Source organism: Carcharhinus amblyrhynchos, chromosome 14 (assembly GCF_965287045.1).
Source record: "Carcharhinus amblyrhynchos chromosome 14, sCarAmb.v2.hapA, whole genome shotgun sequence".
NCBI lineage: Eukaryota > Metazoa > Chordata > Chondrichthyes > Carcharhiniformes > Carcharhinidae > Carcharhinus > Carcharhinus amblyrhynchos.
In genome coordinates, this window is record NC_137337.1 from 76,550,641 (window position 1) to 76,572,430 (window position 21,790).

Genomic DNA, 21,790 nt, shown 5'->3' on the forward strand with positions numbered 1-21,790 from the left:
GTGCTAACCACTGTGCCACCACGCCGCTCATCTAATCGCAAGGCTGATTGACTATCTTGCCAGGGAGAGATCCACTGGTGAACTTACTTTATTTGCAGTTCTGAATGGTGTCAAAGGCAATCATTACAAAATTTGCCACAGGGAAATCGGTGGCCTCGTTTTAATGGTCATTACATTATAAAGCAATTAGGAGTTGCTTTATTTATATATATATATTCACAGAGCGATGCCTCATGGCTCATATATATTGAACTCTCCAAAAACCAACATGGAACTCTGTTTTAACAGCAGCACGAACATTCATCTGTGCTATTTCAGTAAAACCGTCCATTAAATCTGCTCAGAACAAATACCAATGCAAGTCCTGATTTGTGGAAGATAAGAGGACAACAAAAAAGCAAAGTGTCAGATAACAACATTACATATCATTTGATATTTAGATAAAGACCCTCAGAGATTATATTGCTTATGAGTTACCAAATTATCCCCCCAAACTCGGCAATGATTTTTAGCTATCTGCATCGTAGAATTATAGAATCCCTACAGTGCAGAAGGAGGCCATTTGGCCCATCGAGTCTGCACAGACCACAATCCCACCCAAGTTCTATTCCCGTAACCCCACACATTTACTAATCCCCCTGATCTGCTAATTTCTCTGACACTCGGGTCAATCTAGCATGGCCAATCAACCTACCCGCACATCATTATTTGCTAAAAATTTAATTTCTTTCATGTTATTTGTTTTTAACTATATTAGACTTGAACGTGACACAAGTGAGCATCCTAGTTTGGGATGGTGTTGTTCCAGATGGCATGAGTTTGTCTTTGCGGGTACAATTTCATCTTTTGAAAAGCATTTAGGCAGTTGCATGGGTAGGATGGGTATAGAAGGATATGAGAGAGATTTTCTCTTTTGGTTTCAGATTCCAGCATCCACAATAATTTGCTTTTATACAGTCATTTGCATGATGGATTGGGCTACATTCACAATCCTTTGTACTTTCTTGCAGTCTTGGTCAGAGCAAGAGGTAGAGTAAAGAAACAAAGTATGCCCGGCATGCCTTGGGGGTAATGGAACCACATAGCAACAGCAAATTAAAACAAAAGTAAAGTCTCAAAGTCATAGAGGCCCAACTTCTCCTTTCCACCCTTTTTTTTAAATCCCTAATATAGTCCCAATTGCCCACATTGTACCCATATCCCTCTATACCCATCCTACCCATGTAACTGTTTAAATGCTTTTTAAAAGACAAAATTGTACCTACTTCTACTACTACATCTGGCAGCTTGTTCCAGACACTTACCACCCTCTGTGTGAAAAAATTGCCCCTCTGGACACTTTTGTATCTCTCCCCTCTCACCTTAAACCCATGCCCTCTAGTTTTAGACTCCCTTACCTTTGGGAAAATATATTGACTATCTAGCTGATCTATGTTCCTCCTTATTTTATAGACCTCTATAAGATCACCCCTCAGCCTCCTACGCTCCAGAGAAAAATGTTCCAGTCTATTCAACCTCTCCTAATAACTCAAACCATTATGTCCCGGTAGCATCCTAGTAAATCTCTTCTGCATTCCTTCTAGTTTAATAATATCCTCTCTATAATAGGGTGACCAGAACTATATACAGTTTATAATGCCTTCATTTGAAGACTGATTTTACAAACTCTTTTTCAGAGGAGGCTTCTCTGATGCAGCTACATACTGAAAATGGATCATCTGTTGAAAGAACTTCTGCGATCGTAAGGCCGCCATCTTTGGACCTCAAGCTTATTACTGTGGCTGAAGAAGAAATTGACGCAAATACTCCCAGATTTGATTACACGGAGCTCTATGTAAGTTATGAATTATAATTATTGAGAACTATCTTTAATGATGAATTTCTGAGGGTGACATCTTACGGGTGTTTTTATAAATGATACAATCAAGGTTATAGCTGAAGCCTTTGAAAATACTTTGGCATTTCTTAGGGGACATTGTTATCAACCTGAGGGGCTAAAACTAAGATTGCTGAAGTTAGATCAAACGTCATTGTATTTAAAGAGAAATTGCTGGAAAATCTCAGCAGGTCTGGCAGCATCTGTGAGGAGAGAAAAGAGCTGACATTTTGAGTCAGCAAGGCTTTGACAAAAGGTCGTCCGGACTGTAAATGTCAGCTCTTTTCTCTCCTTACAGACGCTGCTGGGCCTGCTGAGATTTTCCAGCATTTTCTCTTTTGGTTTCAGATTCCAGCATTTGCAGTAATTTGCTTTTATCATTGAATTTATATTTAATTACTTGACCCACAAACATGGAATACAATCCTTAAAAGAAATTTGGATCATTTACACAAAAAATACATATTTACTTTGAATCATATATATATTAATCATGTATTTAATAATAGTCATTAATTTTTTATTGATACAAAATCTTGTTTTGATGTAAAATGTTTTTGGACGATCATAGATATTTGATCACTGTGTTTGTAATATTGTAAGATGCCTGAATGTATTGGATAGGAGTTCCACACCACCAGATGAGGTTTAAACCTTCATTTAATGTGACTCTAGTTCGATGGGTGAAATTTTCCATCACCCTCGTGATCATGACCTTGCATTTAATCAGTGGCTTGTTGAAGATTGCATTTGCATAATTTCTACAGAAGCTTTCTGTCTTGTAAGATGGTGTGTGTCTCAGTGGTCTATTTCTCTTGCCACAATCCTGCTGCCAGTGAGATCTTATGGGTCCCGTTGATGGTCCTCGCCTGTTGTGGGTTTCCTGGCAGCAATGGCTTCATTCAATGGGAAACCATGTTGACAATAGCGGGACCATAAAATCCCACCACAAGCCAGCAGTGCACCGCCCCCGCCTTGGAGAAACACACCCAAAGAGGGTGAAAAATCCCACCCTACGTTAAGTATTGCCTGGTGTGGCTCAGGAATGTTGTGGAGATGCCGGCATTGGACTGGGGTAAACACAATAAAGGGTTCACGTCACACTATCTGTAACCCCCATGACTTGTCTGAACTTGCAACATCTCACTTACTGTCCTGTCTGGAGACAATACCTATGCTTAATGCTATCTCCACTCACATTGTCTGCGCCTTTAGGACTTGAATAGCAGATTATCTGCAAAGACTCGCATTCTAATCAGTATTATGTAAACTGTGTGTGCCTTTATATGCCCTGTTTGTGAGCAGAACTCTCCACTCACCTGACGAAGGAACAGTGTTCTGAAATCTTGTGGCGTTTACTATCAAATAAACCTGTTGGACTTTAACCTGGTGTTGGGAGACTTCTTACTGTAGCTCAGGAATGCCAGCCTGGCATGCCAGATTCTTTATTTATTCATTTGTGGGACCTGGGCGTCGCTAGCTGGCCAGCATTTATTGCCCATCCCTTGTTGCCCTTGAGAAGATAATGGTGAGCTGCCTTCTTGAACCGCTACAGTCCACAATGCCGTTAGGGAGGGAATTCCAGGATTTTGACCCAGCGACTGCAAAGGAACAGCCGATATATTTCCAAGTCAGGATGGTGAGTGGCTTAGACAGAATTTTGTAGGCAATGGTGTTCCCAGGTATCTGTTGCTCTTGTCCTTTTAGATGGAAGTGGGTTTGGAAGATGCTGTCTAAGGATTTTTGGTGAATTTCTGCAATGCATCTTGTAGATAGTACACACTGCTGCTACTGAGCGTCGGGGATGGAGGGAGTGGATGTTTGTGGATGGGATGCCAATCAAGTGGGCTGCTTTGTCCTGGATTGTGTCAAGCTCCTTGAGTGTTGTTGGAGCTGCATCCATCCAGGCAAGAGGGGAGTATTCCATCAGACTCCTGACTTGTGCCTTGTAGATGGTGGAAAGGCTTTGGGGAGTCAGGAGATGAGTTGCTCACCACAGTATTCCTAGCCTCTGACCTGCTCTTGGAGCCACTGAGTTTTCTGCATTTGCTACAGAGAAAGAAGAAAAATTCTGTTTTCTCTGGGCTCTCACCCTGGTCAGCTGAGCCTTGTTATTTCTGCTCGTCTGTTCCAATGTCCTTTCAAGCAGCCAGCAATCATGGTTGTCTGCAATTGTCTCCCCATTACTGGAGTCAATATCTGCCACCTTCATATCCCACAATGATTTCCTGCTAGTGCAGGTGTAGACACCCAGATGGCCATAGCCCAGTGGTCAGTTCACTGTACAGAAGGTTTCTGGGTAAATGGCTGTCATGCCTGGTTAAGTCAGCAGAGGCTTTGTCAGCTTAGCAATGAGTGTTTGCTGATGGGATTAGCATGTTTCAGGACCACTGAATGACTGAGCTTATGTTGCCAAGAGATGCCAAGGATATATCTGAGACAGTGAAGGTGGAAGCTGAACCTCCTATCCAGCAGATGTTGTTCAGTTCTCATCATTGTAGATGAGTGCACTGCAGATGCAGGCCTGGCAGACCCACAGTTTGGTGTTCTGGGTCAGGTTGGTGATGTTCCATACTGTCATACTCAGCTTGGACATAACAGCTGCAGCTTTGAAATGCACACATTAATTTCAGCATCAAAATGACAGATTGCTGGTGATTGTGGAGTCTAGATATGTGAACCTCATTTTAAAGTTTATTTATTAGTGTCACAAGTAGGTTTATATTGTCATTACAATGACATTACTGTGAAAATCCCCTAGTCACCACACTCTGGGACCTGTTTGGGTATACTGAGGGAGAATTTAGCACGGCCAATGTACCTAATCAGCACATCTTTCGGACTGTGGGAGGAAAGTGGAGCACCTGGAGAAAACCCACGTAGACACGGGGAGAACATGCAAACTCCACTCAGACAGTGACCTAAGCCCATGCCCCTGATGCTGTGAGGCAGCAGCATTAACTACCGTACCACTGTTTTCAGCCAGGCTGGTGTTGTTCCACACTCTCCGATAGCTCTTGCGAATATGTCTGTTGATTTCAGCATCAAGTGATAGATTGTTGGTGATTGTGGAGCCCAGCTATGTGAAGGTATCAAAAACCTCCAGTGTCACATTGTCAGTGCAGGTAGCTGGTGGTTTGGCAACATTCTGACCAAGATATTTGTCTTCCTAATGCTGATCAAACCAAACTCATTACAGGCGGGACAGAGTCTGTCCATTTAACCCCAAGGTTGTTCCTGGGTGTGGAATGCTAGTGCGGTAACGTCAGCATACAGCAATTGCCTGAGGAGAACTTGGCACATTTTTGTTTTGGATCTCAGCCATGCCTCACTGAACTGCTTTCCCGTCAGTGATGCTACGTAAGCAAATACTCTCTGTGCCTCAGATGCAGACATTGATAGCAGCATGGAGATGAACATACCAAAGCATGTCAATGCCAAAAGACATTTGAACCCTCCCTGCAGATCTTAAAGGATGATAATGGATTGTAAATGTAAAGAAAATTTACCAACAAAGTTATTTCATAAGAACATAATAAGAACATAAGAAATAGGAGCAGGAGTAGGCCATCTAGCCCTTCGAGCCTGCCCCGCCATTCAATAAGATCATGGCTGATCTGAAGTGGATCAGTTCCACTTTCCCACTTTCTCCCCATAACCCTTAATTCCCTTGTCTATCAAAAACCTATCTACCCGTGACTTAAATATATTCAGCGAGGTAGCCTCCACCACTTCAACGGGCAGAGAATTCCAGAGATTCACCACCCTTTGAGTGAAGAAGTTCCTCCTCAACTCTGTTCTAAACTGCCCCCCCCTTATCTTGAGACTGTGCCCTCTAGTTCTGCTATCCTTTCTAAGATTCAAGTTTAAGTTTATTTATTAGTTTCACGCATCTTTGGAGTGCAGGAGGAAATCGGAGCACCTGGAGGAACCCAGACAGAAATGGGGAGGACGTGCAAACTCCACACAGACGGTGACCCAAGCTGGGAATCGAACCCGGGTCCCTGGCGCTGTGAGGCAGCAGTGCTAACCACTGTGCCACCCTTTAGTGTGATGTGAAGTGTAATAACTTGTGGTAAAATAAAACTAAAATTCACTTATTCGTGTCACAAGTAGGCTTACATTAACACCACAATGAAGTTACTGTGAAAATTCACCACCTGCCACACTCTGGCTCCTGTTCGGGTACACTGAGGGAGAATTTAGCACGGCCAGTGCACCTCACCAGCACGTCTTTTGGACCGCGGGAGGAAACCAGAGCACCCGGAGGAAACCCACACAGACACGGGGAGAACATGCAAACTCCACACAGACAGTGACCCGAGGCTGGTGCTAGCCACCCAAGTAAACGAGTGATGTGTGTGATCTAATAGGAAATATTTTGTTAAAATGGTAGCCATAGTGTCTGAGGGTCTCAGGTGAAAGCTAATAATATTATGTATGCCCCTATTGAATAAGGGTGCATAAAGGATCACGAGGTAGGCTTGATAACTTGAATACTGATAGCTCTTTATCGAAGTTGTGCACTCATTCAGACTCAGGTCTAAGACCGCCCAACAAGGTCCCACACTGGGAGGAGCTAATTGCCCAGGGGTCACCTGATCTGTAATCTTAAAGGGGCAGTCCACAGCCCAAACCGCAACATACAATATATACGTATATATCACACCTAATTATAATTATCTTGTATAATATAACAGTTATGGAAAAGGATAAGGAGCAATCAAGCACCAAAGATTTAACTTGAGGAGGACCAACTTAATTGAGTTGAGAAGGAATCTAGCCCCGATTAGTTTCATTGTTTGTTCACGAGATATGGGTGCTCCACATAAGGCCAACATTACCTCACCGAGAGCTTGTTGCCTTTGAACTGCAGCAGACGTTGTGGTGAGGACACTCCCACAGCACGAATACAGAGATAGATCTAAGATTTTGCTCCAATAGCAGGGAGACAGAGGATGGTGTGTGAATTGGACCTGTAGATATTGGTTCCCCCATATACCTGCTGCTCTTGTTCTCAGGTTCTGTTGAAGGAGCCTCAATGTCATGTGGATGATACACGCATGTAACGACAAATGAGATTTAATTAAATAATTAGCCATTTGAGGGCATCAGTTGGCCCAACTGTGGGGACGCTACCTGACATCTACCTGCCAATGGTAAAATCCCAGTGGGCACACGCCTGCTATCCGGTTTTTACACACCCCCTCGCCCCCACCACCTGCTCCAGGAGGAATTGTAGAATTATAAACATTGGAAATAGGAGCGGGTTGGGTTGATTGGCCACGTTAAATTGCTCCTTAGTGTTAGAGGGATGTCAGGAGGATGCGTAAGGTAAATATGTAGAGTTATGAGGCCTGAGTGGGATTGTTGTCAGTAGAGGCTTGATGGGCCGAATGGCCTCTTTCTGCACTGTAGAGATTCTATGAGTAGGCTATCAGGATAGACAATTTGCCAACACCATTGTACCCCGTAGACCATTCAGCCCCTCAAGTCTCTTCTTGTTCAACCAAACCATGGTTGATTTCCTACCTCCATGCCATTTTTCTGTGCACGTACACCTTGATATATTTGTAGGGGTAGGGGTGGCACAGTGGTTAGCATTGCTCCCTCACAGCCACTAGGGACCCAGGTTTGATTCCTGTTTTGGGTCACTGCCTGTGCGGAGTCTGCACATTCTCCCCGTGTCTGCATGGGTTTCCTCTGCGTGCTCTGGTTGCCTCCCACAATCCAAAGATGTACGGGTTAGGTTGGGATTGGCCATGCTAAATTGCCCCTTAGTGTCAGGGGGACTGGCTGAGGTAAATGCTTGGGATTATGGGGATAGGGTCTGAGTGGGATTGTGGACAGTGTGGACTCGATGGGCTGAATGGCCTCCTTCTGCACTGTAGGGATTCTATGACTCTAACACTGGGGACACAAAGCTGATGAACATCTAGCTATCAGTAAACTAATGAAAAAGGCACTAACAGAATTATCTCCTGATCTGTGAACTTTGGAATGAGCTGAGTAATCAGACTCCACCTTCAGCATCTGTTGTGAGGAATTTCAAGACTTGCCAGTTACACAGCAGTGTTGCATTGCACTTTTTACAAAAAGTTATCTTTTGGAAAAGGATTGAAGCATTCTCCCATCACGGGGACTGTCCCAGAAGGATGGAGACTAAAAACAAGGAGAATCTTCACGTTATGTGACCGGGTGGCGCAGTGGTTAGCACTGCTGCCTCACAGCGCCAGGGATCCGGGTTTGATTCCATAGAATCCCTACAGTGCAGAGGGACGCTATTCAACCCATCAAGACTGCAGTAACAACAATCCCTCCCAAGCCCTATCTCCTAGCCCCTATATATTTACCCTGCTAATCCCCCGACACTAAAAGCAATCTAACACGATCAATCAACCCAACCCTCATATCTTTGTGCCACATGGTGGCGCAGTGGTTAGCACTGCTGCCTCACAGTACCAGGGACCCGGGTTCAATTCCATAGAATCCCTACAGTGCAGAAGAAAGCCGTTTGGCCCCTCGAGTCTGCACTGACAACAATCCCACCCAGACCCTATTCCCATAACCTCACATATTTACCCTGCTAGTCCATCTAACCTACACATCTCGGGATAACTAAGAGGCAATTAACATAGCCAATCAACCAAAGCTGCACATCTTTGGAGTGTGGGAGGAAACCAGAGCACCTGGAGGAAACCCACGCAGACACAGGGAGAATGTGCAAACTCCACACAGACAGTGACCCAAGCCGGGAATCGAACCCAGGTCCCTGGAGCTGTGAGGCAGCAGCGCTAACCACTGTGTCACTGTACTGCCCTATTTTTGGCCTTGGGTGACAGTCTGTGTGGAGTTTTCACGTTCTCCTTGTGTCGATGTGGGTTTCTTCCGAGTGCTCCTGTTTCCTCCCACAATCCAAGGGTGTGCGGTTTGGGTGGATTGGCCATGCTAAATTGCCCCTAGGTGTCAGGGAGTTGAGTGGGGTATGGACCAGTATCCAGCCCAATGTCCCTGACCGAGTCTGCACACAGTGGGATCATTACTCAAAGGGCTGGAGAAAGCAGTGGGATTCGGTAAATCGTACGCAGTTGTTATAGTTTGGGTGCCTCACAGGGACCTGGGTTCGATTCCTGGTTTGGGTCACTGTCTTTGTGGAGTCTGCGCATTCTCCCCGTGTCTGTGTGAGTTTCCTCCGGGTGCTCAGGTATCCTCCCACAATCCAAAGATGTGCAGGTTAGGTAGATTGGCCAAAGTAATTGCCCCTTCGTATCAGGGGGACTAACTAGGGTAAATGTTTGGGGATAGGGCCTGGGTGGGGTTTGTGGTCGGTGCAGACTCGATGGGCTGAATGGCCTCCTTCTGCACTGTAAGATTCAATGACAATGAAAGTGAAAAAGTGGCAATATTTCCTCGTGATTTTATGTATGCAGCTTATTGTATTTGTTGAGTGCTGGTGGTTCAAATTTTTGAAAAAAATAAAGCTTCATTCAGGGTGAGATATTCTTCCTTTGGTAGGGTCTGGTATTATTCTTTGTTCAGTGAAATAATGGACTTGTGTCAGTCGTGTTGACATTGCTGAGTGACTCAGACACCCTGGCAAATAAACACTGTTCCAAAATGCTCAGTGATATCACCGCAGTTACTGAGATCACTTCCTGCTGTTTTTCCTCACCACATTTGGAACTTTATTTTACAGCACGTGGCAACTTTTGTTCTGAGTGAACAGCAAATAAGTTACGTGTTTCAGAATTGAGTGCAGGGATCAGTGGGAAACTATGTGCGCAACTTCCAGCTTAACTCCTCATGTTTTGTCATGGCGGAGGTGCTCTGCCATTGGTTGACAGCGAGATCTTCTGGTGCCACTATTGGCTGGTGGTGGGATCTTTTGGTCCCACCATTGGTTGGTAGTGGGATCTTCTGGTCTCACCATTGGCTGGTGGTGGGATCTCCGAGTTTCACCATTGGTTGGTAGTGGGATCTTCTGGTCTCACCATTGGCTGGTGATGGGATCTCCGAGTTTCACCATTGGCTGGTGATGGGATCTCCGAGTTTCACCGTTGGCTGGTGGTGGGATCTTCTGGTCTCACCATTGGCTGGTGGTAGAACGTAGAACATAGAACATTACAGCGCAGTCCAGGCCCTTCGGCCCTCGATGTTGTGCCGACCAGTGGAACCAATCTAATGACCCTCTAACCTAAACTATTCCAATGTTATCCATATGTCTATCCAATGACCATTTGAACACCCTTAAAGTTGGCGAGTCCACAACTGCTGCAGGCAGGGCATTCCACGCCCTTACTACCCTCTGAGTAAAGAACCTACCTCTGACATCCATCCTATAATTACCACCCCTCAATTTAAAGCTATGTCCCCTCGTGTTAGCCATCACCATCTGAGGAAAAAGGCTCTCACTGTCCACCCTATCTAACCCTCTGATCATCTTGTATGCCTTAATTAGGTCACTTCTTAACCTTCTCTCTAACAAAGAACAAAGAACAAAATCAGCCCGGGAAATAGGCCCTTCGGCCCAACGAGCCTGCGCCGCCATCTCAACACCACCAGTCCCCCTCTTTACCCACGACTCCTGTCTAATGTTTTATGGCCATCCAGATTGAGGGAAACTGATTTAGGGACAATTTATTCCTGCCAATCAGCCTAACAGCACATCTTTGGGGTGTGGGATGAAACCGGAGCACCCGGAGAAAACCCACGCAAGCACGGGGAGAATGCGCAAACTCCCACAGACACCGGCCCAAATCCATATGTCTGCACAGCAATCAGCGATAGTCACTGAGCTGTCGTCTTGCCCAGTATCTTGTCCAGTTTAGGCACACACTAACGACATGAAGCACTAGGCCAATCTCGAGCAACCAAGAGCAGCCCCAGTACGACCCATCGCGTGTATGCCCCTCGTTGGACACGAGTCCCGAAAGAGATTTTTTTTCTGTCTGACAGTTCCTAGATAGTTATCTAGGTAATCAAGTTAGAACCCTCGAAAGTCTCCAACTCTAAGTCAAATACTTGGAGATTGTTTTAGCAGGGTCTGGGGGAACAAAGGAATTGCCTCTCAGAAGTTGAGTCAGTGCATGGGGACTCCCACGGGGTCCTGTGGCACATCCGCCAAGGTGTGTCTGACCTCTGACCATCCAGAGACCCAAAATCTGGGCAAACATGTCTCTAACAGAGGTTTTGTTTGTTGGCTGGAAACCAACTTTAAAGCCCAGTTGTATTCTGGTTTAGAACCTGAAGCAAGTACAACTCGAGTGGCTTTTTGGAGAGTTTCAATCAACTGATCTGTATCCGTTCATTGTTCGTGGTAACAGTATGCAGAAAACGTTGATGGACTGCAGTGTTGTTTTAAGTCATGTTTCTTTGCACATTCCTACCTTTGCTGTGTAACACAAATAGCTGTGATAACAGTGGGCCTTTGTTGTAAAATCTTGGGAGCTACACGTTTTAAATTGCATTTCCTACAATTGCTAATGAGTTTAGAAATACAGATTCGTTTTAGAAAAAATACCAAAAGCTGAACGAGAGGAGTAGAGTTACAATTCCCATGAGAGAGTAAATTATAAAAATGAGGCCTTTGCACAACACAAATTACGTAACTATTCATGCTGCCTGGTGTGAGTGATATGAAAGTGATAAGAAATAATGTGCAGAGATTTTCAACTTGTGTTTTTTTTAGTCTTAACTAGGTCATGACTGCATTGAAAAGGAATGCAGATTGCTTTGGTAACACCCCAAAGTCTTGGCTGTAACTGGATCCCATCCAATCCAAAACTTTCTGGTTGATGTAAGACTGTCATCAATGATTGCCACTAACTGGAAAATGTAATTCATTTTTCAGTACAGCTTTATAGATGCTACGAGTATTTTTTGTTTGTCATTGTTAGGACCATTTTCAAGGGGTTGTGGTTTGACTGAAGTTTGTTCTCAAGTAGTTTGGGAGCATGCTTAGAGTCAGAGAGGTTTACAGCATGGAAACAGGCCCTTCGGCCCAACTTGTCCCTGCCACCCTTCTTTTAACCCCTAAGCTAATCCCAATTGCCCACATTTGGCCCATATCCCTCTATACACATCTTATTCATGTAACTGTCTAAATGCTTTTTAAAAGATAAAATTGTACTGGCCTCTGCTACTACCTCTGGCAACTTGTTTCAGACACTCACCACCCTCTATGTGGAAAAAAAACTGTCCCTCTGCACCCTTTTGTATCTCTCCCCTTTCACCTTAAACCTATGCCCTCCAGTTTTAGACTCCCCTACCTCTGAGAAAAAATGTTAACTATCTAGCTGATCTATATTCTTCATTATTTTATAGACCTCAATAAGATCACCCCTCAGCCTTCTACGTTCCAGAGAAAAAAGTCCTAGTCTATCCAGCCTCTCCTTCTAACTCAAACCATCAAGTCCCTATAGCATCCTAGTAAATCTTTTCTGCACTCTTTCTAGTTTAATAATATTCTTTCTATAATAGGGTGACCAAAACTGTACACAGTATTCCAAGTGTGGTCTTACCAATGTCTTGTACAACTTCAACAAGATGTCCCAACTCCTGTATTCAGTGTTCTGACCAATAAAACCAAGCATGCTGAATGCCTTCTTCACCCCTCTGTCCACCTGTGACTCCATTTTGAAGAAGTGTGTGTGTGTGTGTATGTGTTCAATTCTCAACCCTTGTTTCTTTTAATGCAATGATGAATACAATATCAGAAGAAGTTTACATTTAGACGGTGAGGATCTTCACTGGATGATTTAAATCTCAGCTCAAAAACCCACAAAATGCCAGCTAAAGTCTGAACTTGCAGATCAGCTGTGACACTCAGCACTGTGAGCTTGGCTGTTGCTGTGCCCACAAAACATGACAACCTCATTGAATTTAGCCCCGGAATCTCTGAACTGAAGATGTCTGAGTCTGTGCAAACTAAACCCTAGTGGCTGTGCAAAATGTTGTATATGATCAACAGTGGGAGTGAATAGGACTGTAGGTAATCAAGTTCACACTCAGACTGATTATCCAGCAGAAGATTTGAACCGACGGAAAGCATAGTGTCGGGAAACATCACACGGAATACCATTGGGAAACATCACACAGAATACCATTGGGAAACATCAGAAAATATACCATTGGGAAACATTGGTTGTATACCATCGGAAACCTTGAAAGTATACCATCGAGAAACATCGGATAGCGTACCATCGGGAAACCTTGGAAATGTACCATCAAGAAACATTGGGAAGTGTACCATCAGAAAAGCTCGGAAAGTGTACTATTGGGAAACATTGTCTGAATGAAATTCCTTTTCAATTTTACCTAAATTCTAAGTAAAGGAGTTTTTTTTTAATTGTTGAAGTTATCTTCTTGTATGATTCATTAACTTAAAAGCTAACAGATGCTGTCTCTCAGCCAAAACTTAGAAACTGTTTACAGAGTAAGGAGCTGCCCACATGTCAAACAAGAACCATCCCACCCTTACTCAGCATGGAGAAAGTTACATATTTGTGAAGCTTCTGCCACATGTTTACTTATTCTCTGAGCTTCATTGTCTCATTTCTTTCGGGACAACATTCCCCCATTCTTTTTTCATACCCTCTTTAACATTGAGACCTAACACCCAGTTACCCTTTAAGTAAGGTTTATTCCACTTTTACAAGTAAGGCAGTCACTCTGTAGTAGAAACTGCTCGCAGAGTTCTGGGTACAAATAAGTGGTTTCATTTGGAAGAGGAAAGTATAAATTGCGGCACCTAATTCTGCTTTAAGTTGTAATCCGTAGCACAGTGATGACATTGCAGACACTTTCAGCTATGCACACTGTCTGTGAGCTGGCTGCTACCATGACTGACATTGGGTGGGGCGGTTGATAAGTACCTGGCTGGAGTGCGGAAGTAACTGGGAGATTTAAAACAGGGAAATATGAAACCAGTGCTGTGTGGGCTCTCTTGTCTCGCTGTAAAGCCGGAAACTCAGATTCCAGCCGGGAGCTGGAGCTGGTCGATTGAGGAGGAGGTTACTTGTACACGCTTTCTCTCTCTCTCTCTCTCTCTTTCTCCCGAGGACGCTGGAGTTTTGACTGTAGCTCACTGTGTGAAGAACCACCGTACTTTTCAGGCCTGCTGTTCTACACCTTCAGTACGAAGTAAAACAACGCAAAGGACTTAGACGCTGGAAGAAACTTGATTAATCTGATCCTGCCGAGATTTCTGGTTTTGGAATGTCTGCAACAAAAGTCAGACGACTGGGGGAAGCACAGGAGAGAAGTTTTCAGAAGTTTATTCCTGTTTTGCCTTTGGAGCCTTAGGAGTCCTTAAACTGGGGTTGGAATACTTTAAAGGTTTACTCAGAAAATTCAGGCCTTATTGTAGTCATTGGACTGAATGTTTCTTCATAGATTTTTCCATTAATTCTGGGAGAAGGGGGCCTTCATTTATATCATAAATCGGGATAACTATATTAAATGTACTCTTTAGTCAGATTAGCCTAATCCACGATGATGCTGTAGTTTAATGAAGAGCGTGATGTAGGAACCTTTCTTAGCTTTTAGTCTATAGCTGCCCTCAGAGAGCTGTAATAGTGTGTTTGCAGGTGAGATGCTTCCAATGCACATTTGCATGTTTTATATTTAGGTTCTGGGAATGTAATAACCTTAAGAGTGGCTGAGGCTGGGGAAGGTTAAAGGCCATTTAGGGATAGATTTTGGCAATTTATTGTGCAAATTGTAGAATTGAGAATCTGTCAGTGGTTGACACAAATAATGACCTAAATTTCCCCCATCGTTTTCAGAGAGAGGGGAGGTTGCTGTAAATTGTAGCAGGATGACAGACAGTGTAAATAATAGTAACGGCACTGAAATGGGACGGGAAGGGAGTTCAGACACGCCTGCCGCAGAAGGTCCTCCTTCATTATTTTCCTCGTTTTCTAAGAAGGTGCCATTTCTGAGTCGCCGCGTTGGAATGAAGTCTGCCTCAGAAGCAGCGAAACGGAACAATGCTCCAGGAGACGCATGGTTGACTTTCTTTCGTACTTTTGATCCTGATAAGCCTGATGATGATAGGGGGGCGGATCTTGGGAAGGCCCCTGACAAACCTGTTGACGAGGCAAGGGAGGAACCGGAGAACGTTGACGAGGAAGCAGCGCAAGAACGGTCGCTGGGTGACAAACTTCAGACTGAAAATATCGAGAAGGGAACTGAGGAATCCGGTACCCCCGAGGAAATGCTCACTCCTGCAGACCCAGTGGAGAAAGAGCTAACCGAAGGTCCGGTACATGTCATTCTTGTTCAGACGACAAGTGACACAGAGTCCGAGGGCGAGACTGAGCCAGAAAGCAAACAGCTCAATGACACTGAAGTCCCATTGTCAGCGCGTGAAAGCTCAAAGCACGTCCCAGAACAAAATCTGCCCACACAAAATGAGGTTACGTCAAGTCAAGAATGGGATAACATTGTTGTATCGGAAGAGACAAAGACACCCTCTGAACTAGGATTGCCAAAAGAGCACTTAATCTCACAGATGGAACCCGATCAAGGCCAAACAGATATCTCTAATAGTGGAAGCAGTGAGACTGAAGAAGACTCATTGGAAAAGGGAAATAACGTCCCCACCCTACCCATGTCCACTTCCAGTTTTCCCAATGAAGAGATTGCCCCCTCACAGGCAGAGAGGACATTTCAGATGCCCCCTTTCTTCAGTGGATTGCGGTTATTGAAGAAAGGTGCGGTGGGTGAGGAGAGGGAGACTGTGGCTGAGATCAAACAGAGGGACACAGATCTGGCGATGTTAAAATTGACTAAACCAGGTCAGAAATCGGCGGCGAAGCTCTTGGCAGAATCGGCGTCAAAGGGGACGGATGATCAGAAGCCAGCAGAGCCGAAGAAGAACACAGGGATCTTCAATCAGCTCAGTCAGCTGATCTTTGACTCCCCTAGAGTCGAGGGTGAGGTGAGTGCCCCTGACAAGGGTCCGCAGTCGGAACCCACCCGTCAGCCACTGGCGCCAGACGCACCCACAGCTTCTCCCTCTGAGACCGCTTTGGAGAGCTTCAAGTCGCTGTTTATGGCAAAACCTGTCAAAAAGGAACCAAGTGATGCCGAAGAGCTGGAAAAGTTGAAAAGGAAAAAGAAGCAAGAGAAGGAGTCGCTCAAGGCAATCTTTGAAAGGCCGTTTGTGAAGCAGCCCCCTGACCAGAAACGGTGGCTAGGACCTACAGAAACAAAATCCGTACGTTCAAAAAACATTCTTTTTATGTCAACGTTTAATATTAGTAAATATTTGAAACTGGGTGACGGTTATAGATTTAATTTGAATTTAGTCCTGAAAGGCTTGCATTTATGTAGCACCTTTCAGAATGTTCCGGGTCACGTCATGGCCAGGGAAGTACCTTCAAAGTGTTGTCGCTGTTTTAACGTGGGGAACGCAGCAGCCAAAGTGTGCACAGCAAGATCCCACAAACAGCAGTGTGAAAATGAAACAATACTTACAGAATCATACAGTGCAGAGGAGGCCCTTCAGCCCGTCAAATCTGCACTGACTCGTGGGAAACAACTGACTTCCCGCCCAATCCCGCTTTCCAGCACTGGGCCTGTAGCCTTGAATGTTATGAAGTGTTGGCGATCTGTTTCTATGGTGTTAGTGAGGGATAACTAAGAGACAGGATACCTCAGAGAAGCGCCCCCCACCCCCGCTTCTCCATTGTAGTGCCATGTACTAAGCCTGAGGGCCGGCTGGGTCTCAACTTTAGCGTCTCGTTGGAAAGGCGATACCTCTGACAGTGCAGCACTCCCTCAGCAGAGTGTGAACTTAGGTTAGATTTTTGTGCTCAGATCTCTAGAGCAACGCTGACACCCAGACGAGAGCGTAACCCACCTTTGTACATGCTCAAGAAAAACTTGCAGATCAAAATGAACAATTTATTAGTTAATTGTTATAATCCAGAAACAATTCTGTAAAAATTTCAACGCTCCCACGGATAGTTTTTGATGCAGATAAATATCATTTGTTGCTACATCTACTCCTTCATCCGGGGATGTGGGGACAGAGTTTTCCCACGGTGAGGCTTCCAACCTTGCTGTGGGGATATTGGGGATCCATTCCTGCCAAGCACGGCAGCCCCGCAGCTAATGGTTGGAGGTGAAACTTCTGGCCCGGATTATCCGGCAGCTCTGTCATTCCAGGAGTGCTGACGACCACTGACCCTACAAGCAGTCTCCAGGGTCAATGTGTTGGAGCCCGCAGGAGCAGCTAAATCTGGAGGGGGGTCTCGCGTTGCTGAGGGGAGCCTGGGAAGGCGGGGGAGATGGTGGCGGGGGAGGGGGTTTGTAATTTGCAGGGCAGCCAGGGAACGAGCGGCCCCACCTTCCCCCCTCCACTCCCCCTCCCCCACACTCCCCAGACACTTTATCTCGATGGGTGGCCACTAAAAGTAATGGCCCCTCCCCCCTTCCTGCCCAAGGTCTGAACACGCTTGGAGAAATATAGAAACTAGAAGCAGGAGTAGGCCATTCGGCCCCTCGAGCTTGCTCTGCCACTCATTTTGACCATGGCTGACCATCAAATTCAAAATCCTGATCCCACCTTCCCCCCCCATATCCTTTGACCCCTTTAGCCTCAAGAATTATATCTAATTTCTTCCTGAAATCACAAAACGTTTTGGCCTCAACTACTTTCTGTGGTAGTGAATTTCACACATTCACACCCTCCTCACCTCAGTCCTAAACGGTTTACCCCTTTTCCTCTCAAATCACGACCCCTAGTTCTGGACTCCCCCACCACCGGGGTAGGCACCCTGCCTGTGCCTGAACCCCATCACACTGCGCTCAGGATTGAGGCTGGGGCAGGCTACATAATTGACCATTAAATTGGTTCGAGAGTGGACACGCCACTCTCGGCCATTCCTGCTGCCGGTAGGATTGTGAGTAGGTTAGGGATGGGCTAGGAATCAGGGAAGGGACCTGAGGGGATAATTGCCACGATCTACACCCTGCCAGTGGAGAGAGGTAGAATTCTGCCCAGGGTGTCATTGAGGTAGCAAATGTTCAGAACTTTGGAAGTAAAATTAACATACAAAAATCCTTTCAACTATCTATTGGGTTTAATAGGTCCAGTTTTCTTTGTAGTCACGGTCACCTGAACATTGATTCACCAGGCCTTTTTTAAAGTTGGCTACGTCCTGTGGCAGGAGCTAACTGGCTGACTACCCCAAGGAATCTGGGTGGAAAACTGACGTGTCGGATACACTGATCCACCCTCCTGCACTTGCAGTGCTGGCCACGGACATTGCTGCTTCATTACAGAACTGTATTCCCTGCGGATTCTCCTGCAAAGTCAGGCCTTCCCACCTGGAGGGCAGAGTCTGATTTTCGAATGAAGGCTTAGCACCGGGAACCCAGGTTTAGTTCCAGCCTCGGCTCGCTGTCTGTGTGGAGTTTGCACGTTCTCTCCATGTCTGCGTGGGTTTCCTCCGGGTGCTCCAGTTTCCTCCCAAACTCCAAAGATGTGCAGGTCAGGTGGATTGGCCATGCTAAATTGCCCCTTGTGTCAGAGGGTCTAACAGGGCAAATATGAAGGGGTAGGGCCTGGGTGGGATTGTGGTTGGTGCAGACTCGATGGGCTGAATGGCTTCCTTCATCACTGTAGGGATTTTATGATTCTAAGCAGCAAAGTGGCACAGTGGTTAGCTGCCTCACAGTGCCAGTGACCTGGGTTCAATTCCAGCCTTGGGTGACTGTGTGGAATCTGCATATTCTCGCCATGTTTGTTAACAGGGAAATCAGGAAGGCAAAAATCAGGAGGGCAAACACGAGATTGTTTTGGCAATTAAAACAAAAGAGAATCCAAAGAGCTTCTACAAATTATTAAAGGACAATAGAGTAACAAGGGAGAGAGTAGGGCCTCTTAAGGATCAATAAGGTCACCTATGTGTGGGTCCGCAAGAGATGGGTGAGATCCTAAATGAATATTTCTCATCAGTATTTACTGTTGAGAAAAGCATGGATGTTAGCAAACTTGGGGAAATAAATAGTGATGTCTTGAGGAGTGTACATATTAAAGAGAAGGAGGTGCTGGAAGTCTTATAACACATCAAGGTATATAAATCCCCAGGACCTGATGAAGTATATCCCAGGACATTGTGGGAGGCTAGGGAGGAAATAGCGGGTCCCCTAGCAGAAATATTTGAATCATTGATAGTCACGGATGAGTTGACTAGAGGTGGCAAATGTTGTGCCTTTGTTTAAAAAGGGCTGCAGGGAAAAGCCTAGGCAGCATGCATAAATTGGGCTGAAGGGCCTGTTTCCATGTTGTAAACCTCTAAACTCTATGTCTACGTAGGTTTCCTCTGGGTACTTTGGTTTCCTTCCACACAGCAGAGATGTGCGGCTCAGGTGAATTGGCCGTGTTAAATTGCCACTTGTTGTCCAAAGATTTTCAGGTTAGGCGTAAATGTGCAGGGTTACAGATATAGGGAGGGCGATTGGGTCTTAGGTAGAATGCTTTCTTGGAGAGTCAGTGTAAACTTGCTGGGCCGAATGGCCTCCTCCTACACTATGCATCAAGTGAATGTAATGGGAACTGTTGACAGAGGGTGTATCCAGAGATCAGAGTGCTTCTGAGTACTGGGGGGAGGGTTGAAATTGTTTTAAATATGAGGGTGGAGGAGGTGACCTGGGAAAGAGCTGTAAGATTGAGATAGGATTTGGGAATCCAAGAATATCCATGAGAAAGGAGAATTGTACTTGGCGGGGTGGCTTTTGGAGAAATAATCTTGAGTATGGGTCAATCCATTTGCCATTTATTCTTAGACAGATTTGACAGCTACACTGTCAGTAACTCCCCGAAGTAAAAATGAATTTGCCTGGAATTAGACTGTTATTGGATAAAATCACAGGAGACGTTTATTAGGGTGATTTTGATTTTGCCTTTAAGGATTCAGAGGGCAAATGCTTGTACAGCCATTATCACTGCTGCCTCACAATGCCAGGGTTCCGGGTTCGATTCCCGGCGTGGGAGACTGTGCAGAGTCTGCACGTTCTCCTCATGTCTGTGTGGGTTTGCTCCGGTGCTCTTGTTTCCTCCCACAGTCTAAAAAAAATCATTATAGAATCCCCACAGAGCAGAAGGAGGCCATTCAGCCCATTGAATCTGCACTGACCACAATTTCACCCAAGTCCTATTCTCATCAGCGCAGCATTTACCCTAGCTAGTCCTTGTGACATTAAGGGGCAACTTAGCATGGCCAATCCACCTAAGGCGCATATTTTTGGACTGAGAGAGGAAAGCGGAACACCCGGAGGAGAGTGTGCAAACTCCACACAGACAGTGACCCGCTGCCAGAATTGAACCTGGGTCCCTGGTGCTGTGAGGCAGCAGTGCTAACCGCTGTGCCACCGCTTGTGCTATTGGCCATGCTAAATTCTCCCTCGGTGTACCCGAACAGACACCAGAGTGTGGCGACTAGGGGTTTTCACAGTAACTTCATTGCAGTGTTAATGTAAGCCTTACTTGTGATACTAATGAATAAACTTAGAAACTGTGGGTGGCATTTTCATTCCGAAACCCTGCCTGAGATCAACAGACCTTTCTATTTTCCAACCTTCGCCCACTCCGATTCCCGTGGCGGGCAGCGTGGTAAAATCCTGGCCTACATGTTGTTGGCAAAGTTCATTAGTATGGCCATTTCTTCAGGGGGACTTTGTAGAAGATGATTTTGATTTGCGCTGGGGGCTCTAGGCCTGTGACAATGTTGACTCAAGTCAAGATTACAGATTATCCATCATGATACAGAAGGGGATGGGTAGGTGGGAGGCGGTGTAGTTGTCTCAGATTTGTTTGATTTCCCCGTTATCCGATACCTTCTTCAATAGTAGTCTAGTACCAGGCAAACTCATTCCTTACTTCAGGGGAGTTACCCACAGTTTAATGGTCAAATTTTAGGATATTTGAATGAACACATGTATTCTTTACCTAAATAATCACTTGGTAATATGGAGCTTGAGTCTACCTGAAAAAAGAGATATGCCATCAAAGTTTTTCACCTTGCACTCATCAGGAAAGACCCACAAGCATGTCTGTAATAAGGGGAACACCAGTTTACACAGCATGAGCAGAGAGTGCTGGTTATCTGACAAGTGGATTGTCATTCATCGGTGTATTGCCATGAAGAATACACCAGTGAACAGTTAACTGTTAATCTGTTGTTCAAATGCAAAGCAGAGAGTTTGACTCAGCTTGGTCAAAGCTTTGTCATGGGGAATGAACCAAGTTTGTACAGGGTAGGTACATGTTGGAGGTTTTCCTCGTTTGTGCTGTGATGCCTAATCACATCACATATACTCAGTATGCAAATGTTGCATTTAGCTTCATGAAAATTGGATCCCCGGTAGTTGACTGCCTTATCTCATGATTCCTTTCTTAATGCTGCAGTTGAATTGGTTTCGAGCCAGCCACGGCCGTGTCAGCTTGCTTTACTCTCTAAATTCCTGTCCTCCTTGATTTTCCGTAATTCTGTAATCTTCCATAATCCAGTAGCACAGTGGTTAGCGCTGCTGCTTCACAACGCTAGCGACCTGAGTTCGATTCCTGACTTGGGTCACTATCTGTGTGAAGTTAGCACGTTCTCCCCGTGTCTGCGTGGGTTTCCTCCAGGCACTCGGCTTCCTCCCACAGTCTGAAAGACGTGCTGGTTAGGTGCATTGACCCTAACAGGCGCCGGAGTGTGGCAGCTAGGGGAATTTCACAGTAACTTTATTGCAGTGTAATATAAGCCTTACTTGTGACTAATAAATAAACTTTAACTTTAACTTTCTAACCCTGTCAACTTCAACTCCACTTCCTCCAATGTCAAAAAGAACCGACATCGGAACAAACAATTGCCTGTCCAGGTTCACCAGAACAGGCCCAACCAGTCACCTGCTCAT

The 21,790-nt window shown here is 45.3% G+C and overlaps 1 protein-coding gene across 3 annotated transcripts in view; it reads left to right on the plus strand.

Moving 5' to 3' along the window:
• LOC145352796 (formin-like) overlaps positions 1-21,790 on the plus strand; it is a 250,617-nt gene that overhangs the window by 22,247 nt on the left and 206,580 nt on the right. The window contains exons 1-2 of one of the 3 annotated variants that reach the window (XM_080203150.1): positions 13,661-14,195; positions 14,805-16,097. In XM_080203150.1, the coding sequence (XP_080059276.1) occupies positions 14,832-16,097 (1,266 nt within the window). In that variant the 5' untranslated portion in view covers positions 13,661-14,195; positions 14,805-14,831. Of the gene's footprint in view, positions 1-1,676; positions 1,835-13,659; positions 16,098-21,790 lie in introns of those variants that run through there. The other 2 variants (XM_080203148.1, XM_080203149.1) reach the window with 2 other exon arrangements.